Raw genomic sequence first — 16,605 nt, 5'->3', positions numbered from 1 at the left:
AAAAAAGGCGGAAAATTTATAACTGAAGACGCGAAGCGTCATGTCGACGGCGCGAAGCGCCTAGCCTTACTAGGGGGGTCCGGGGGCATGCCCCCCCGAAAAAATTTTTCTCCAAAGAACCCAGATGGTGCAATCTGGTGTCATCTGAGCTCCAAGTTTGCCATTAAATTCTGTTCTTAGAATCAGAGTTTTTAGTACAAAAATGTACCAATATTTGCTTTTTGGAAGAAAAAAATATATACATGTCTTATATGGTTTAAATATGTTAAAAAAATTGATCTGAGACAAACAGGAACATGTAACTTGTAACACAATCTGTGCAATCTGGTTTACTTTCAAACATACAAGTTCAAGTAACTGAGGCGGGCGGTAGCAGTGCGTGAACAAAGTACGGAAAGTTTTCGCGGGCTTTTGCGCAAAGGCCAAAGTAACCGGTGCTTTTTTTTGTGTGCCTCCCCCCTTTATTTTTTCGGCGGACACTTTTGCATTTTCGGCGGAACAAAAAAACAAATTCGGCGGAAATCCGTCGTTTGGCGGACAATTCCCATGCCTGTTGCTTAAAGGAAAAGTCCAAGGTTTTGAAGTATCTCCAAAAGCTTGAATATCGAATGCCAAATGTTATAAACATATCAGGAAAAATATTTTAAAAATTATTAAAAATTTTGTTGTTGTTGTAATTGAACATTTATTATTGGTGGGCTAACCAAGACAAGCCGCCTGAGGTCATGTTGTGGTCACGTGATTTTTGGTTCACTGTGACGTCGGTTCACTGTGACGTCACAGTGTTTGTTTTGGTTCAACCAGCGTGGTGTTCATGCATGTGTAAAAGTGATAACTGGGTTCGGAAGAATGCCTCGTAGGTGTGCAGCCGCAAACTGCAAAAACACGCAAACAACAAGCGGCATTTCCTTCCACAGATTTCCTACCAAAAACCTAAGTTTGTTATCGAAATTGGAGATGTTTCCACAGCCAAAGCGTGCGCATTTAAAAGTGTCTGGCAAAAGCAGGTTCATTTGCAGTGAACATTTCGTGCAAACCGACTTCATCAACTTTGAGCAAAACAGGTTGGGGTTTCAACCGAAAAGAGTATTGTCGCGATTGGCAGTACCCTCCGTTCAAAGCTGCTTGAAGGTCAGTATACTTTGATTGTAGATGTAGTAGATGTTTTTTGTTTTGACCATGCACCCACATATTGGTGCGCAGCAAATGTGAATTGGTGCAGATTAGTGTGTCTTGGTCCGGCTATTACTGCTGGATTACAAAGATGAGGTATTGACGTCGAAGCGCCACAGGCAACACTGTTACATAACGGTCTGAGCTGAGCTGTGGAAAATGGGGGCTGGGCAGGAACAAGAGCGGGTGGGGGTGATAGGGGTGGGGGGTGGCGCGGCAGATTAAGAGTAACACTTCGTCAGTTTTTGTGCCAAGCGTGGGGTAAATATGATCGCAAACTCCAAATGTAAATCCATGACATTGACAGTGTTTGCTTGAATTATAATTTACTATGTATAAAATATCTAAGCGTGCAGTTTTTGCTACTGAAAGACGAGAGCTGTGAGAATCGTGCATGTGATTTGTCTGCATTGACTGAGACACGTAAAACCAGCTTATGTGTTGAAACTTACGCATGGATACACACATAATAATATCCATACGTCTTTCAGAGGGTATTTAAATTTTCAATGTTCTGAATAGGTCAATAGACAATACCAAACCAAGCATACTTTCAAATCAAATTATCATTACACTAAGTGTCTTTCTTCTTTTACTTCCAGAGGAAAAGGGAACTGTCACGATTCCCAACGGCAAACGATGAGAACAAAAGGACACTCCATAACAAGCCCTGCTGTACTTGCCGCTGTCACGAAAAATCGGCACCCAGTGAGACCGACGGGACACCGTCAGTCATGAAAATATTTGCCTGTGCACAGACAGTGAACCCACAGCAATGTGAAAGGTGTACGTACACACACACACACACACACACACACACACACACACACACACACACACGCACACACACACAAACACACACATGCGCGCTAAATATAGAATTTCATGTTTTTATTGTTTGTTTGTTTGCTTAACGCCCAGTCCACCACGAAGGGTGATATCAGGGCGGTGCTGCTTTGACATTTTAACGTGCGCCACACACAAGACAGAAGTCGCAGCACAGGCTTCATGTCTCACCCAGTCACATTATTCTGACACCGGACCAACCAGTCCTAGCACTAACCCCATAATGCCAGACGCCAGGCGGAGCAGCCACTAGATTGCCAATTTTAAAGTCTTAGGTATGACCCGCCCGGGGCTCAAACCCACGACCTCCCGATCACGGGGCGGACGCCTTACCACTAGGCCAACCGTGCCGGTTTTAGTGGAACTCCCACTCTATGTCCTAAAAAAGATATGTAACAAAATCAAATCTTAGAAATTCGAAAAATATATAATACTAATAGTGAGGGTAAATTTCTAAAAGTTTAACTTTAAGCAGTTCATTTAAACAAGAAAGGTAGTGAACGTGAGAATACATTTACAAGGGATGTTCTACTGTAACACAAGAGAGGGGGTATATTTAATGTACCCGTTATACATTCATACCGATGCATATCACCACAAACAGTTATTTCTTGAGTCAAATTCATCGATTTAATTTGTATTTCTATTTGCGGGGCACAGGCTATGCTGACCGGCTCACGGAGTATCTGATGCGGGAGTACACTAACAGCCCCAGGAACCTGGAACTAAGTTTGTGGGATCATGTGGACCATGTACCAGACCACCTGGCATCCCAGTACCATCGTCCCACCATGCAGGAAGCTGTTCAACACAGGGTCACACGATTCCCTCCAGCTGGGGGAGTTTGAACCCCACTCTTCCTCCGTCTGGGAAAGTGTCCATGATCGTTTTCACGGCACAAACTGGTAGAGGCACCCTGATGCTTTTGCCGAGAAACCCCCAACACCATCGCACCAGCTGTCTGTAGGCGACATATCTGTATTTCCTGCGAAAGCAAGAAAGAAACAAGTGGTGTAAAGCAATCCCAGAATAACATTGAACGCACTGCATTTTTGTCACAAATATACATATATATAGGCAAATATTTAAAATCTATATATATATCAATAACCCGCAGCAAGAAAATAGATTACAATTTCAATTTTCATACGAAAATCGTATAGAAAGCGTGTGGAGCGATTCCTTGAAAATGATTGCTGAGATCTTCATGAAACTTTGCATCTAAAACCTTCCAGAAGATGTCTTCCTTTTTTTCGATAAATGTCAGGCGGAAACCTCCTTTTCTTCATCCATAAATATAAAGATATGACATGTTCACTTTAGAAATTTGTGTTGGAATCCGTTATGTAGGTATACTGTATGCAGGCAGTTATCGGACTATGTCTATGACCAATGTCCGCCAAGTTCTATTACTGTAGGCTTTCACCAACGATCGTCAGCTACACACCCATTCTAAGCAATGAGGTACATTTGCGATGTCAAAACTTAAGAAAAATGAACAAGCTCTAATCATACTGATAATTATGTGGATAGGGTGGATTAATGTATTCGTTAATTATTTGTCAGGCAGGGGCGGACGAGGGGGGGGGGGGGGGGGGGGGTGCACAGGGTGCAGGTGCACCCCCCCTCCAGCAAAAAAACAAAACAAAAAATTTGGAAAGCTGATTCTATGACCATTTCTAAGTTCAAATGGCACCAGATGGCACCATTTTGCTTCTTTGGGCCAACAATTTTTCCAGGGGGGGGGGGGGGGGGGGCATGCCCCCGGACCCCCCCTAGCAAATTCGGGCGCTTCGCGCCCATCACATTCACTTTCGATTCAAAGTGCACCCCCCCTAACAAAGCAACTGATCCACCCCTGTCAGGGGAGTTACATTTTTGTTCGACATTTTTTAATCGGAGTACACCTGTCGTGGGGAGTAACTTTCTCGTGTATGAGTAGAGTAACATATTCGTACGAATTTTTGAATCCGGAGTAAAAATCTCGTAGGATTAATATCGTGCTACAACGGCAAGTAAAAAGTGTACATACTGAAGAATCCCACATCAATTAAATTGTATCTTGAAAAGTTTGTGGGTGGGTGTTCAGTCTTACAATAGGTTTTGTATTTATTTCACACAAATGTTATTGTTTCCCAGTTGCTGTTATTTTCCACTGTTAATGTATATACTGAAGATTTAATTAGATTCGATGTATTTGTGTCTAGTTTACGTATCCGATCTGTTTATTTGTGTAATACAATGTACTATTTCACTCTCTTGTCAGTGTAAGAATATGCAAATATATCCGAATGATAATCTTCTGATTTGTGTTGTGTTACATACTCATGCAGATCGAAGTTTAGACGCCCGTAGTCCTGCTTGTACGAATAGTATGCGGTCTCCAGGCAGTAGATGTCCAGGCACACGGTACGAAAGCCAGGATGTGCTGTGATGCAGCCTACCTGCTCTTCCAGGCCTTCTACCTTCTGTTTGATTTGTCTGACGTCGTGGCAACACACACACTCAACAGAAGTTGGCATCCGGCAGCAATGTCCGCACTGACACCTGAAACAGTAGATCACACTGTAATCATAACAGCATGCCCCGTTCACATAGGAGACACACACAAAAACCGGGTGATTCTTATGTATGCACAAAACTTACTATGATTTACAGAAACAACACGAACAGTACCATTAGTCGCGGTTTCACAATGCATGCAGTGTTAGTAGCCTACCCTTCGAGTGAATTTAACAGGGTCGCTTTTTAACACTGACCACACATCGTGACTGACCTGGCCACTGTGAAACAGAAACAATGTCCTGTCTCCTCTAGGTGTTTGAAAATACACCTGCACTGTCTTTTGAACAGTGTCCCATGTTGCGAAACAAAACAAACCAAACATCAATCAAAAGAAGGGAACTGCTGTGTATGCATTTTTGGATATTTCTGAGAAAGCTTCTTTTGTTACTCCATCACATGATAAACGATCACATTCACAGAATTCGATTTCAGCCTTCTGTTGGAGCCTGGGGAACATAGCCACTACACAATGGTCGCCTCATCACGGGTAATCGCGCGTGCGCACACACACACACACACACACACACACACACACATATATAAATTAATCTTTGTTCATCACTGAATTATTTGTTTTCAGATCTACGATAGATCTTCCTAGTTTTTCTGTTGAAATCTGGCACACGCCATTATGCCCCCCCCCCCCCCCCCCCCCCCCCCCACACACACATCCTATTCAACAGAACGAAGATTGTTGTGAAGAGTTCTTCAAAAACATACCGCTTCACTCAATATTAAATTCTGCACTGATTTATAAAAAAAAAACACGCTTTGTCTGCATCATTCACAACAATCCTTGGTATCGTCCCAGAATTGCCCTTTGTTCATTTTCAATGCCTACTCGAAATGTCCTTCTACCTTTGAAAAAACTATTTCCCAACCTCCCTACTGACCAAACATCTCTGGCACGATTTCCTTCCTAAAATAAATACCCAAAATCACCACTTTTAGACCATAACTCATGTCCGTCCGTCATTTTACAAATCGTATCATGGCAGATCTAAAATACATAAAAAAGGTTGCAGTAGGGGCATAGGCACATGTAAGGCAATATTCCTGAGATAGATCTCTGAATATTGAAATCACCGCCGCCATTTTAGAAAGCTCCCTTTTACTGTTTTGTGGTTCCATGCATTACCTAAAACGAAACACTGTGTCTTACTGTCACGAATGAAACTATCATCAACATCAATGTCATTCCGTGCGACTTACTATCAACATGTTTTGTTGTGTAAACGGAAAAAACCCGTGCTTGGAATTCCCGGAGGCAGAGGGGAAAGAGATCGTCAAGTGTAGGCAACACTGCAGATACATTTATTCTGAACTGTACAGTCCCAAGTAAAATATCCAAGTGGTAAAAAAACAAGACGCTTGAAAAGCTCAGCTTAGCATAATCCTGTCATGCTAACATACCAACAGAAGCACAACAACTGATGAGTGGAAAACGCACATGACTTTTGATCTAGCATGCAGAAGATAGCGACAACAATAGTAATCACATACCAGTCAGTGTTGCCGATTCTGTGGGCTCTGTTAGGAGCAGCGTCTTGTGGCCTTCTTTCCTCGTCTTAAGTTCCGTGGTTCAAACTGGTAAGGAAGAACGATAGCCTGGCTCAAACGTGGTCCGTCGTACTCCTCCTCTTCCTCGCTGCTGAGTGGCCATACTTGTTCGAGCAGTGTGTGACGTAGTAAAAACACGTGTGCAAAAGGTCATGAGCCAAGACTGCGCGCGCGGTGGAACAATTCGGAACAGCAAAAAAAGGTTTCAAAGTATACTTTTGGGGCTTCTGTGTTCATTTCTACAAATACAATTGTGGTTAATGAATTAAGAGTGTCAACGTATCAAAAGTGACCCTAAACCTTGGACTTTTCCTTTAACGCCCAGCCGACCACGAAGGGCCATATCAGGGCGGTGCTGCTTTGACATTTAACGTGCGCCACACACAACTTGAGACAGAAGTCGCAGCACAGGCTTCATGTCTCACCCAGTCACATTATTCTGACACCGGACCAACCAGTCCTAGCACTAACCCCATAATGCCAGACGCCAGGCGGAGCAGCCACTAGATTGCCAATTTTAAAATCTTAGGTATGACCCGGCCGGGGTTCGAACCCACGACCTCCCGATCACGGGGCGGACGCCTAATTACCACTAGGCCAACCGTGCCAGTACTCATATGGCTCTATCTGACCAGGTAAAGATATATCTGCTCAGGTACGGATATATCTGTTCAGACCGTCAGCTTCGATCGCTTCCTGTAACGTCGATCTAACGCCTGCATTCCAGCGTGTTGATACACAGTTACTACAATTCTGAGTGACCTACTGCAGCACAGCTGGTCTCGGCTAAAAAAAACTTGGTCAACATAGGTGGGGTAGAAAGTGTTAGGACCTGATTTTATCAGATTTTTGGAGGTCTTATGAGGGGGGTTCCACTGTATTATGTACCAACCTCCAAGGACCAGATAGCGGAGACCAGCCTGTAGGACAGACACGCGGCCAGGATCTGCAGCAGCACCCGCACACCCAGCCCCAGCATGGACTCCTCCCCTTCCAGGTAACGCCGGAACACACCCAGCGGGGAAGGGGTGCCCTCGAAAACCAGGCAGGTGATTGTCACCAGGGTGACAGCGGTGACCACGTATCCTACATGGCCGAAAAGAGTGCGCACGGTGCCGTGGGCGTACGGGTACGCACACACTGCCATGGTGAAGAAGAAATCAGCGGCGTAGGAGTAGAGAGCTGGAGGGAGGATGAGCCTGAAGGAGCGCTGGAGGCTGAGACAGATCATGAAGGCTAGGGAGTAGACTAGGAGGGACCCCACCAAGAGTGGTACTTGGGGCTGTCCGCTCACTGTCGCCCATGCTGTCTTCAGCGACATTGTTACCTGAAACACAACAGATAGTGGTCAATGTTTTTTTTTTTAACAGAGTCAACGCCAAATAAAGCAGTACAAAATGTAATCAGCGCATTCACTAGAGTGCATGTCTTTCAGAGTTGACCCACACAAAAAAAAAAAGAGAGAGAGAGAGAGAGAGAATTGAATTGAATTGAACTTTATTTAACAAGGATTAAGATTTAAGGCTACGCCTTTTCTTACAATCTGTCCTTGGGACGCATAGACACACAATTATATAATTAAAAAATATAAAACTTAAAAAGTTCAAAAGTTAACCAACAAAAAAAGGAGGTCGGAAAACTTCAGCACGTGATAATAAAGATGACGATGATGATGATGATGATGATGATGATAATGATGATGATGATGAAGATGAGGCGAAGAGCATACATATGTGGTTATTCATAAAATCAAATGCATACTATGCAGGTAATTATAAATACAAGCTGGTAGCAATCGAACATGTAGCAATAGTACAACAAAAATATGTTCAGAATATACAATGCACAGCATATCTTTGACGTAATACTAAGTGTGGTAAATCAAAAGGCGTTAAACTACTCAGACATTAAGTGGTTTTTAACACATTTTTTAAAACTTTTTAATGACTTTGCTTAAAGGATGATGGAAGTGAATTCCAAACTGAAGTACCCGAAAAAGCAAGACTGGTCTTATACAGGTCAATTCGTGGAATCGGTGGGATCAAGTTGACCGACCCATATCTGTGGGTAGCTTTATTAAATAATGATGTAATGTAAATCGGCACTTTACCGTAATACAATTTATGCATGAAAATGGCTTTGTTTAACTTAATTGAGATGCATTTCCAGTGGAAGAGAGTTAAGCATTTTTAATTTCATATCTGTTGAGGCATTATCCTTTACGATGAGTTTGGCCGAGCGACGATAGAGAGTCTAACTTTTTCAAGTGGACATCGCTGCTGCCATCCCAGAGCGTCGAAACATAATTAATGTGAGGCGCATTACATGAGCATGGTGGAACATTTCCAGAGTCCTTCTGTCCGTAAATTGCTTTAATTTGGATAGGAGGAAAACGTTCTTGGCTACTAAATTCTTGTAGATAATGCTGTAATTGTGCCTGCCACTTGAATTCACAATCAATAATTACCCCTAAAACGCGATGCTGTTGAACTTGTTCAATTGATTGCGTACCAATACAGTAGTAAGATTTAGTTTGAGTGGAGAAATCTGGTGTTTTTGTCTGGTTGCAATTACCATACATTTAGTTTTTATTGGATGGACAAGCATAGCATTAGCACTACACCAGTTATTTACATCGTTTAAGCTGTTTGAAGAGAGTGAGAGAGACTCAGACCTTTATTACAAAAGGATAAGGGTTTTAGGCAAAGCCTATTCTTCCAACCTGTCCTTTATACAACACATAAAGACAGACGCACATTAAAAATATAAATTCAATCATATAAAATACAGAAATACATTGTAATTGGAATGCAACACAATGTGCATTTAACTTTAAGGAATTACATAAGGAGAACTCAAAAATTACAAAATGACATAGTTATACCTTTCATTTGGGAATAAAGTTGCTCCGATCAGAGAGACAGAGAGACAGAGAGAGACACAGACAGACAGAGACAGGCAGACGGACAGACAGGCAGATGAAACAAAGGCTGCACTCACTAAACACAACACACTGTATTCCACTATCTCCAATGACAATGCTTCTGAAAACACAACAGGCACTTCAACAGTTCTCAATATCTGAGTACCCTAACAGCTGCAGTTGTCACAGTTAATGAGTTATGACCAAGTGAAAAGGGCAGCGCACAGTAGCTACACTTGTCACAAAAAGTCAAGGAACAACTGACATATTCACATGGAAAAAGCAAACAGCAATATCTTCATAACCCGAAAAACGAAATCAACCAAACTTGGCTAATGCACTGACAACAACTCGCAAATTGTCTAGACAGCATCATTGGCCGCATGTGATGCACGGACGCGGTGCTAGGCAGGCGGAAAGTGCAGGCCCTCCACGTCAAAAATGCGCCTAAATTCACTGGCTCAGCAGAATGAACATTGGTACTGAACATCGGAACTGATCATGGCACGTGCTAGGCGGACGTCTGGGCTGTGAAACTCACCGCACTGAAAGCCTTTATAAGCCAGCGTTTCACAGCTATGGTCCATTCCAACACCATGGTCCAGAGACGATCGCTGCCAGATGTCGACAAAGGACGAGCCCTTGCCTGGCTTCAGCGCGGCGCCACCTACCGAGCTGTTGCCCACCGACTTGGGGTGTCTCCATCGGTTGTCTGGAGGCTACAAGAACGCTGGAGAGCGACTGGACGGGTCCAGGACAGGCCAAGATCTGGGAGACCAAAAAAGACTGATGCAAGGGCTGATCGTTACATCGTCCGCCAGGCTCTGACGTCACGCACCATCACTGCAGAGCGCATCAGGGGGCAGCTAAGGGTGGCTACCAACATTCAAGTCAGCACGCAGATCATCAGGAACCGTCTCCACAACGTGCGGCTCCGTTCCAGAGTACCAGCCAAGAAGCCCAAGCTGACTCCAGTCCACAAACGAGCACGCCGAGACTGGTCTGCTCGTCATTCGAGATGGACACGTCATCAATGGGCCACTGTTCTCTTCAGCGACGAAAGCAGGTTTAATCGGATGCATCCGGACAAGCGGCTGTCCGTATGGCGACGAGAAGGCGAACGGTTTAACCAGGACTGTGTCCAGGAGGTCCTCGCGTATGGTGGAGGCTCCGTGATGGTATGGGGAGGCTTCTCTGCCAACCATAAGACCCCCCTGTACCACATCCAGGGGAATCTGACCGGGGCACGCTACAGGGACGAGATCCTGGGTCCGATTGTCATCCCTTTCCTGCAACAGCTGGGACCCCAGGCCACTTTGCAGGACGACAACGCCACACCGCATCGCGCCAGGGTGGTTGGGGCCTTCCTGCAGCAGCAGGGAGTTCACAGAATGGAATGGCCAGCCTGCAGCCCAGACTTAAACCCAATCGAAAATGTCTGGGATCATCTTGACAGGCAGCTGCGAGACAATCACCCTCCCCCAAACACCCTTCAGGACCTGCTGGCATACCTCCAACATGAATGGCAAAACCTGGACCAGCAGCTCCTCAGAAGACATGTGCAGTCCATGCGTCGACGCTGCAACGAATGCTTGGCCCGGCGGGGTGCCCATACCCATTACTGACATTGTTTTGTTGACATGAGACAGTTGTGACTTTTGAAATTCAACACGCTTGCAGTGAACTGAGTTTAACTCATCATTCCGTTATTGGATACCAATGAAATTTGCCACATTCAATGTGTGGCCCAGAAGGTGTACTTTGGTGTAAACGATTAATAAATTGGTGAAATCGTTTCGGAGATATGACTTTTTGAATTTTTGTTCCTTGACTTTTTGTGACTAGTGTAGATATGAAGCTGCTAGTCCACTCTTTCCTCAGACAGACACCATGACAACACTGACATTACTACAACTGATCAGCCCCTGAGAATGAACAGACAATTTGGATGGACTGATATTAGTTATACTCTTCTGAAAATGAAGTATGATTGCCAATGTGGCGAGGGGGTGGGGGGGGGGGGGGGGGGAGAAACAGCCACTTTACATGTAATTTAGGCCACTCATCATGTATGTGGGCATTGCAGCTCATAAATGTAAGTCACATATATGACATAAAACTATTACACAAAACAATTCAACTGATTAACACTGACAGCAGCAGCAGCAATACCTATTACTGAATTAGCTGAAACACAAGTCATGTAAAGCATACGTCCATGAAAATATGTTTCTGGGAATGTCTACACACACACACACACACACACACACACACACACACACACACATACACACAAAGTGACAAACTGGGCACATACACATACTTAAACCAGCACCTCCCTCTCCATTCTCAGTCTACCAGAATAAATGAGTCAAAAATTGACTTTAATGTTAAAACAGTACACTTTAGATCTAGAGCACACAAATACTTCAATCACCACAGAAACAACTTATTTAAGTAATTAACTCACCTGTTTCATTCAATCCTGCAATATCCCCATCCCTAAACCTGTCTTTCTAACCCTGATCAAATTTAACAGTGGGTGCACTTCGTCACATCATATTATGTTCTAATGCCATGTGCAAGATAACTCCTCTTAGTTCAGATCACTGTGAAAGGCAATTGAAATGTCAATATTGAAATTTTCCAACACTATACTTATGTCTAGCTGATCCACATGCCTGATAAAATTAAGAGGCTGATATTGTGCATAAGCACGCACAGAGAATGGACTAACAACTACAACAGCTGTTACTAGCTAATGCTCTCTTTCTATCATGCTTGGTTTATAATCTGCTGCCGTCAGAGCACATATGTACATAAAGACATTCAAGCATATAACTGGTAAAACAAATACTGACAGCTGCAAACCGTTGTGCACATGATAATTATAGGTGAACGATCAAAACTCTGCAATTAAGGTAATGGCCACATCCATTTCAGCCATCAATAGCGTTTCACTGAAAATACATTACCTTTTCAGCGATGTTGCCACAAATTCATACCTATAGGACAAATGTCCTGAGCTCTTCGGCATCAATAGGACATTTGCATACCTGTCAAGTACTTTTGGCCTCTGACCATAGTAAATGGCATAAGAAACCATAGTTGGGGATCAAAAACCATAGTTAATGCGTGGATCAGGATGTGGTTAAACGCACAAATTCAACTTCTCACGCATACACACTAAACCAATCAGATTGTTTTTCGCAAACTAAAAGTAAAACACATAAATTCCTTTCTACACAAACTGCTCTTTATTTACCACTACATGTAATACATTTACACTGCACTCTTGTTCGTTCATTTTTTTTCTCACTTGTCACTTGTCACTTGTGTTCTTTGTTGTATTCATCTGTGCAAATCTTTGCTTTGTCAATCATGCTGCCAGTCACCTTAAAATCATGGCAGCATGCATCATAGTTAATTTTGACCTGCAAGAAGGCAGTCGGTGTGTCAGCTCCCAGACTGTGATCCAGCACTTGAAGGTGTTGCAGGGTTTCACTGCCAAATGGAAATTTATTCAACATTTTCCTCACACAGGCCACGTAGAACTTACGCACATCATGCCAGAACTTAATTCTGTTGTGTGGCTGGTACAAGCTCCTCCTCAGAAATGAATGAACGGCAGTCCATGCCAGCAAAAAATAAAAAATAAAAAAAATGCTGAAAATGCGTATGGTTTGAGGTATACGACGTAGGACCAAAAAAACTTCGAAAAACCGTAAGAATTACGCAGAATGCATAGGACTTGACAGGTAAGCATTTGACTGCTTTCAGACATTTTAATAGGACATGATAATTTTGTGCAAAACACAAAATCATGTGCACACACACACACACACACATATGCACCGGCACCAACATTGTGTGTGTATATTGTTTATTACTTTTGTTTCAAACAGGACACACACAAAAAAGAAACAAACAAACTAAAAAGCAACCAAAAACTTCAGCACTCTTACTTTGATTGGCACACAAACTGCATGATTTCCTGACAGAGCTTTTGCTTGACAGATTCGACAAAACAGTTTGCCTATATAGATGGTCTCTTTGCTGTCTAATTCTAACTAACTGGTACTAAACAGGCTCAGCAATGAATAGTTAACCATATGAAAGGCCGTTTGTGTGAATTTCTTGCTGTACCGACACTATCTACAAGTGACAAAACTTTACTTTCCGTGATTGTGAAGGTAATTCAGCGGCGACACTGTCATTGGCACTGTCATTTTCCAGAATGATACTAGTGTTTTCCCATGTTCTTGGCCCTAATGTAGCACACAATGCCATTGTTTAGCTTTTGTTGTCCTTTGGCAGGCTTTAGTTTTTTCGGTGGCATAATTCAGTGCCGTGCACTTCATCTCTAACCGAAAGCAAATTAAAGCAGACGCGGGCCTTGGTCAGTTGGAGTTGTCTCCCGTACTCCTTACTTTAGTGTGCTGTAGACGGGTGTACGCAAACGGCTCATACCGCAAACCGTTCGAAAAACGCAAGATCTGCAATGCACAACTTCAGTGCACGTGTACGCGAGATCGCTCGGTCGCTTTTTGAAGATTTCTATCATGAAAGGAAAATTATCAAATAACGCGCTGTCCGAAGGAATGGAGCTCTTATCGGACAATGACAGCGCTCAGTTGAAAACGATAGGACATCTGACCGCCATACTGCGATGTGAATCGGACATTTGAGCCTTTTAATCGGTCTATGTCCGATGCCTAACGACATCCCTGCCTTTTCAGCGAGGTTCAAAACTAACTCTTGAATTAGTCTAAAGCTGCATATTGATAAATTAATTATCGCTCATAAACACAGTGGTAAATGTATTGTATACGAGCAGTATAAACTGAGGCATTGCTAACGCTTAAACATGACGTAAAGGTTGTGAACAATAAACTAAAAACCTTTATTTAAAGCTGAATAACAAATCCTCACCTTTAAAGTTTAAGCGGTGACTCAAGAAAACGAAGGATTAATTAATAATTGGAATGTCAACTAAAAAGGCAAGACCTGTGGTTAAAACACACTAACATGCTCAACTCGGAGGCCACATGGTGGACATTCACATCCCATCACAAAATAAACCTGACAAATTACCTCTTTCACACACTTATACAATTAGCTGTTGTCAACACCCAACTGTTCTACAAAAAGTAGGCTGCAGCAACTTTGTTACCCCCCATCAATTATTGATAAAGAATGCTTGCAAGCATGAGAGTGTGCGCTTAGCAACAGAAAGCCTGAGCTGTGAGCTATATCTGATCAATCCAATCTTTACCAACATGCGCTATTCTGAGAGTGTACCAACTGTTGCCATAGTTACTACAGTCAAGCTGAATAATAGCCCTGGCTGGCTGTCATTGTTTTCCTTGACCAGAATTTCCACATTTCCCCTGACCTTTTCCCAAACATTATGCCGACCTCCCCCCCTCCCAAATCATTACCTATGGGCTTTAAAATTAACTAGAACATTTGTTCACAGGATATGTAGAGACAATATTCAGAGACCCAAGCAAAACCCCAGATCCTCTGCTCTAGCAAACAAGAATCAGTAGAAAACAACAAGTTTCCTGAATTTTATTGATTTGTGGCACGCTTTTGTGTTTTTATACAGGATTGAGTAAGGATTTATAGACACATAATTATTACCCATAATACACAAATAGAATGGAGGTTTGATAATTATAATTCTGCTCATTAGGCAAAAAAAAAAAAATTGTCTGTTTCTGGTAACATGGCTAAAAAAAATAGGGTCGGTGGGTAGGGATTTTTTTTTTTTTTCCCCAAAAAAACTATATTTTTACGTTATTTTGCAAAAAAACCAAGATTTTTTTTTTTTTCCCAAAAAAAAAATTTTTTGAGTTTGGAAAAAAAAAAGTTTAGGGTTGGCGCCGAAATTTAGGGTCGGTCGGGTTACCGTAAACAGACCTATTTTTTTTTTGGGCCTTACTTGCACAAAGCTCTTTTACAGCATGCGTGTGTTTTCGTTTGGTTCTTATTATTTTGTTGTTGATTGACAAAACACAAGTTAACACCAATATGTTAGACTCATGCAGTGTGCACAATCAATCGTGCAAACAATTTTCTTTGTAAATTTGGCCAAGTTTTTAGGGATGGCTCCTAACGGGTTCGTAATCATAGAAGTCTCAATATTTCTCCTCTTGCTCTTCTAAATTGAAATTACATGAATTCCCAGTACAAACAATGCTGTGCGTACTCACTAAATCTACAAGTGTGTCCACGCATACACATATATATACAGACCGGTAAGGTTTCCATGTCTACTGATAAGGTCCAAGGCCAAAGTTAACCGACAGATTTACTGGTGATTTTTCTCCCATGGATACATCTGTCACGCCGAACCACTGCTGACAAGACCGCCACCGCATGCCTGCACCAAGGGGATGTTTCTCTGCTTTCAAGGCCGACTGGTCTTACATCATGAGAGGCAGAATGCTGATTTCTTTGAAATAACCCAGTAAATGTGCCTGCTGCAATCGAATCATAATCCTATTTTTGTTTGATCTTGTTTGCGTAACTTTTTTCTGATGTCTACGTGCGAGCCGCGATGAAAGTTGACGTCACGTGACAGGAACTTCTGGTTGACACAAACACAGGCGCACGGTTTTAGCAATGTGGTTATTCTCAAGAGTCTGTACGTCGGTGAGAATATTCCATGACCGAGTCCTGATTGATGTCATTGCAAGTCAGACTGCTGCAGTTGTATATGTTTTCCCCAGCCTACGGATAGTAGAGAACGTACCAGTGCTATTTATTATCTTATGATGAGAACGCTCACAGAAGCTACTTGTAGGTAGTTTCAGCCCATAACTCCACAGGCGCCTGATGATGAGTTTTCTGAATGTTCTTGTCCCTCGACTGAAGACGAGTGTCAAGTTCTTGTGGCAAAAATTCCTTCGTAGTGCAGAAGCTGATCGAGCGGATGTTTTCTCTGGATTTGAGTTGAATGGCCATGATTAACTGTGCAGTCCTTGTGATCACGTGACCCCCCAATTTAAGACTCCGTCCCTTTTAAGACCTTATTTTTGGCTCACGTAAGTGTAGCCTATGCGATCGTAATGTCTGTGCGTTTGTGCGTGTGTGTGTGTGTTTGTTTGTGCGTGTGTATGTCTGTGGTAGAAACTTTAACATTTCGTCATTTGGAGACGTCACATTATGACATAAGAGGGTTAGACGTCACGCGAAGGAATTACTGAAAGTCTCGGTCATTATTTTGAGCGGGCCGAGACTAGTTGGCTGTCGTGTCCCTGTAAGTAGGCTACATGCAGACAGACAGATCTAGATCTAGTGTCTCGCTTTCTTGCACAGTGTCACCTATGCTTACTGTGTGTGTGTGTGTATGTGTGACGGAGTGATTGAGTTTGTGTTACTGTTTGTCGATTTCTTACGTGAGCCTTGAAGGCTTCGCCTCTTGTTTTAGATGGTTTCAGAACCTGTGTAACTTTACCTCCATTTTAAGACCCCCTCCTTTTTAAGACCTGATTTTCTCAGATTGTTGGAGGTCTTAAAAGGGGGGTTCC

The 16,605-nt window shown here is 42.8% G+C and overlaps 2 protein-coding genes across 3 annotated transcripts in view; both read right to left on the bottom strand.

Moving 5' to 3' along the window:
• LOC138982730 (aquaporin-11-like) overlaps positions 1–15,360 on the bottom strand; it is a 33,839-nt gene extending 18,479 nt beyond the window's left edge. Inside the window, exons 1-2 of one of the 2 annotated variants that reach the window (XM_070356061.1) lie at positions 15,329–15,360; positions 7,037–7,471 (exon numbers count right to left, since the gene is read on the bottom strand). In XM_070356061.1, the coding sequence (XP_070212162.1) occupies positions 7,037–7,471; positions 15,329–15,343 (450 nt within the window). In that variant the 5' untranslated portion in view covers positions 15,344–15,360. Of the gene's footprint in view, positions 1–7,036; positions 7,472–11,537; positions 11,668–15,328 lie in introns of those variants that run through there. The other variant, XM_070356062.1, reaches the window with a different exon arrangement.
• On the bottom strand, positions 2,026–6,126 carry LOC138982732 (uncharacterized). The gene is made up of 3 exons (XM_070356063.1): positions 6,088–6,126; positions 4,345–4,566; positions 2,026–3,004 (listed from the first exon to the last, which is right to left on the bottom strand). The coding sequence occupies exons 2-3, from the start codon at positions 4,539–4,541 to the stop codon at positions 2,836–2,838; spliced, it is 366 nt and encodes a 121-aa protein (XP_070212164.1). The 5' UTR covers positions 4,542–4,566; positions 6,088–6,126; the 3' UTR covers positions 2,026–2,835.
• Positions 15,361–16,605: the final 1,245 nt, after the last annotated feature.

The sequence above is a fragment of the Littorina saxatilis genome, linkage group LG12, assembly GCF_037325665.1.
Source record: "Littorina saxatilis isolate snail1 linkage group LG12, US_GU_Lsax_2.0, whole genome shotgun sequence".
Taxonomy (NCBI): Eukaryota; Metazoa; Mollusca; class Gastropoda; order Littorinimorpha; family Littorinidae; genus Littorina; species Littorina saxatilis.
Note: the sequence above shows the minus strand (reverse complement) of the source record. Positions and strands in the feature narration are given on the sequence as shown.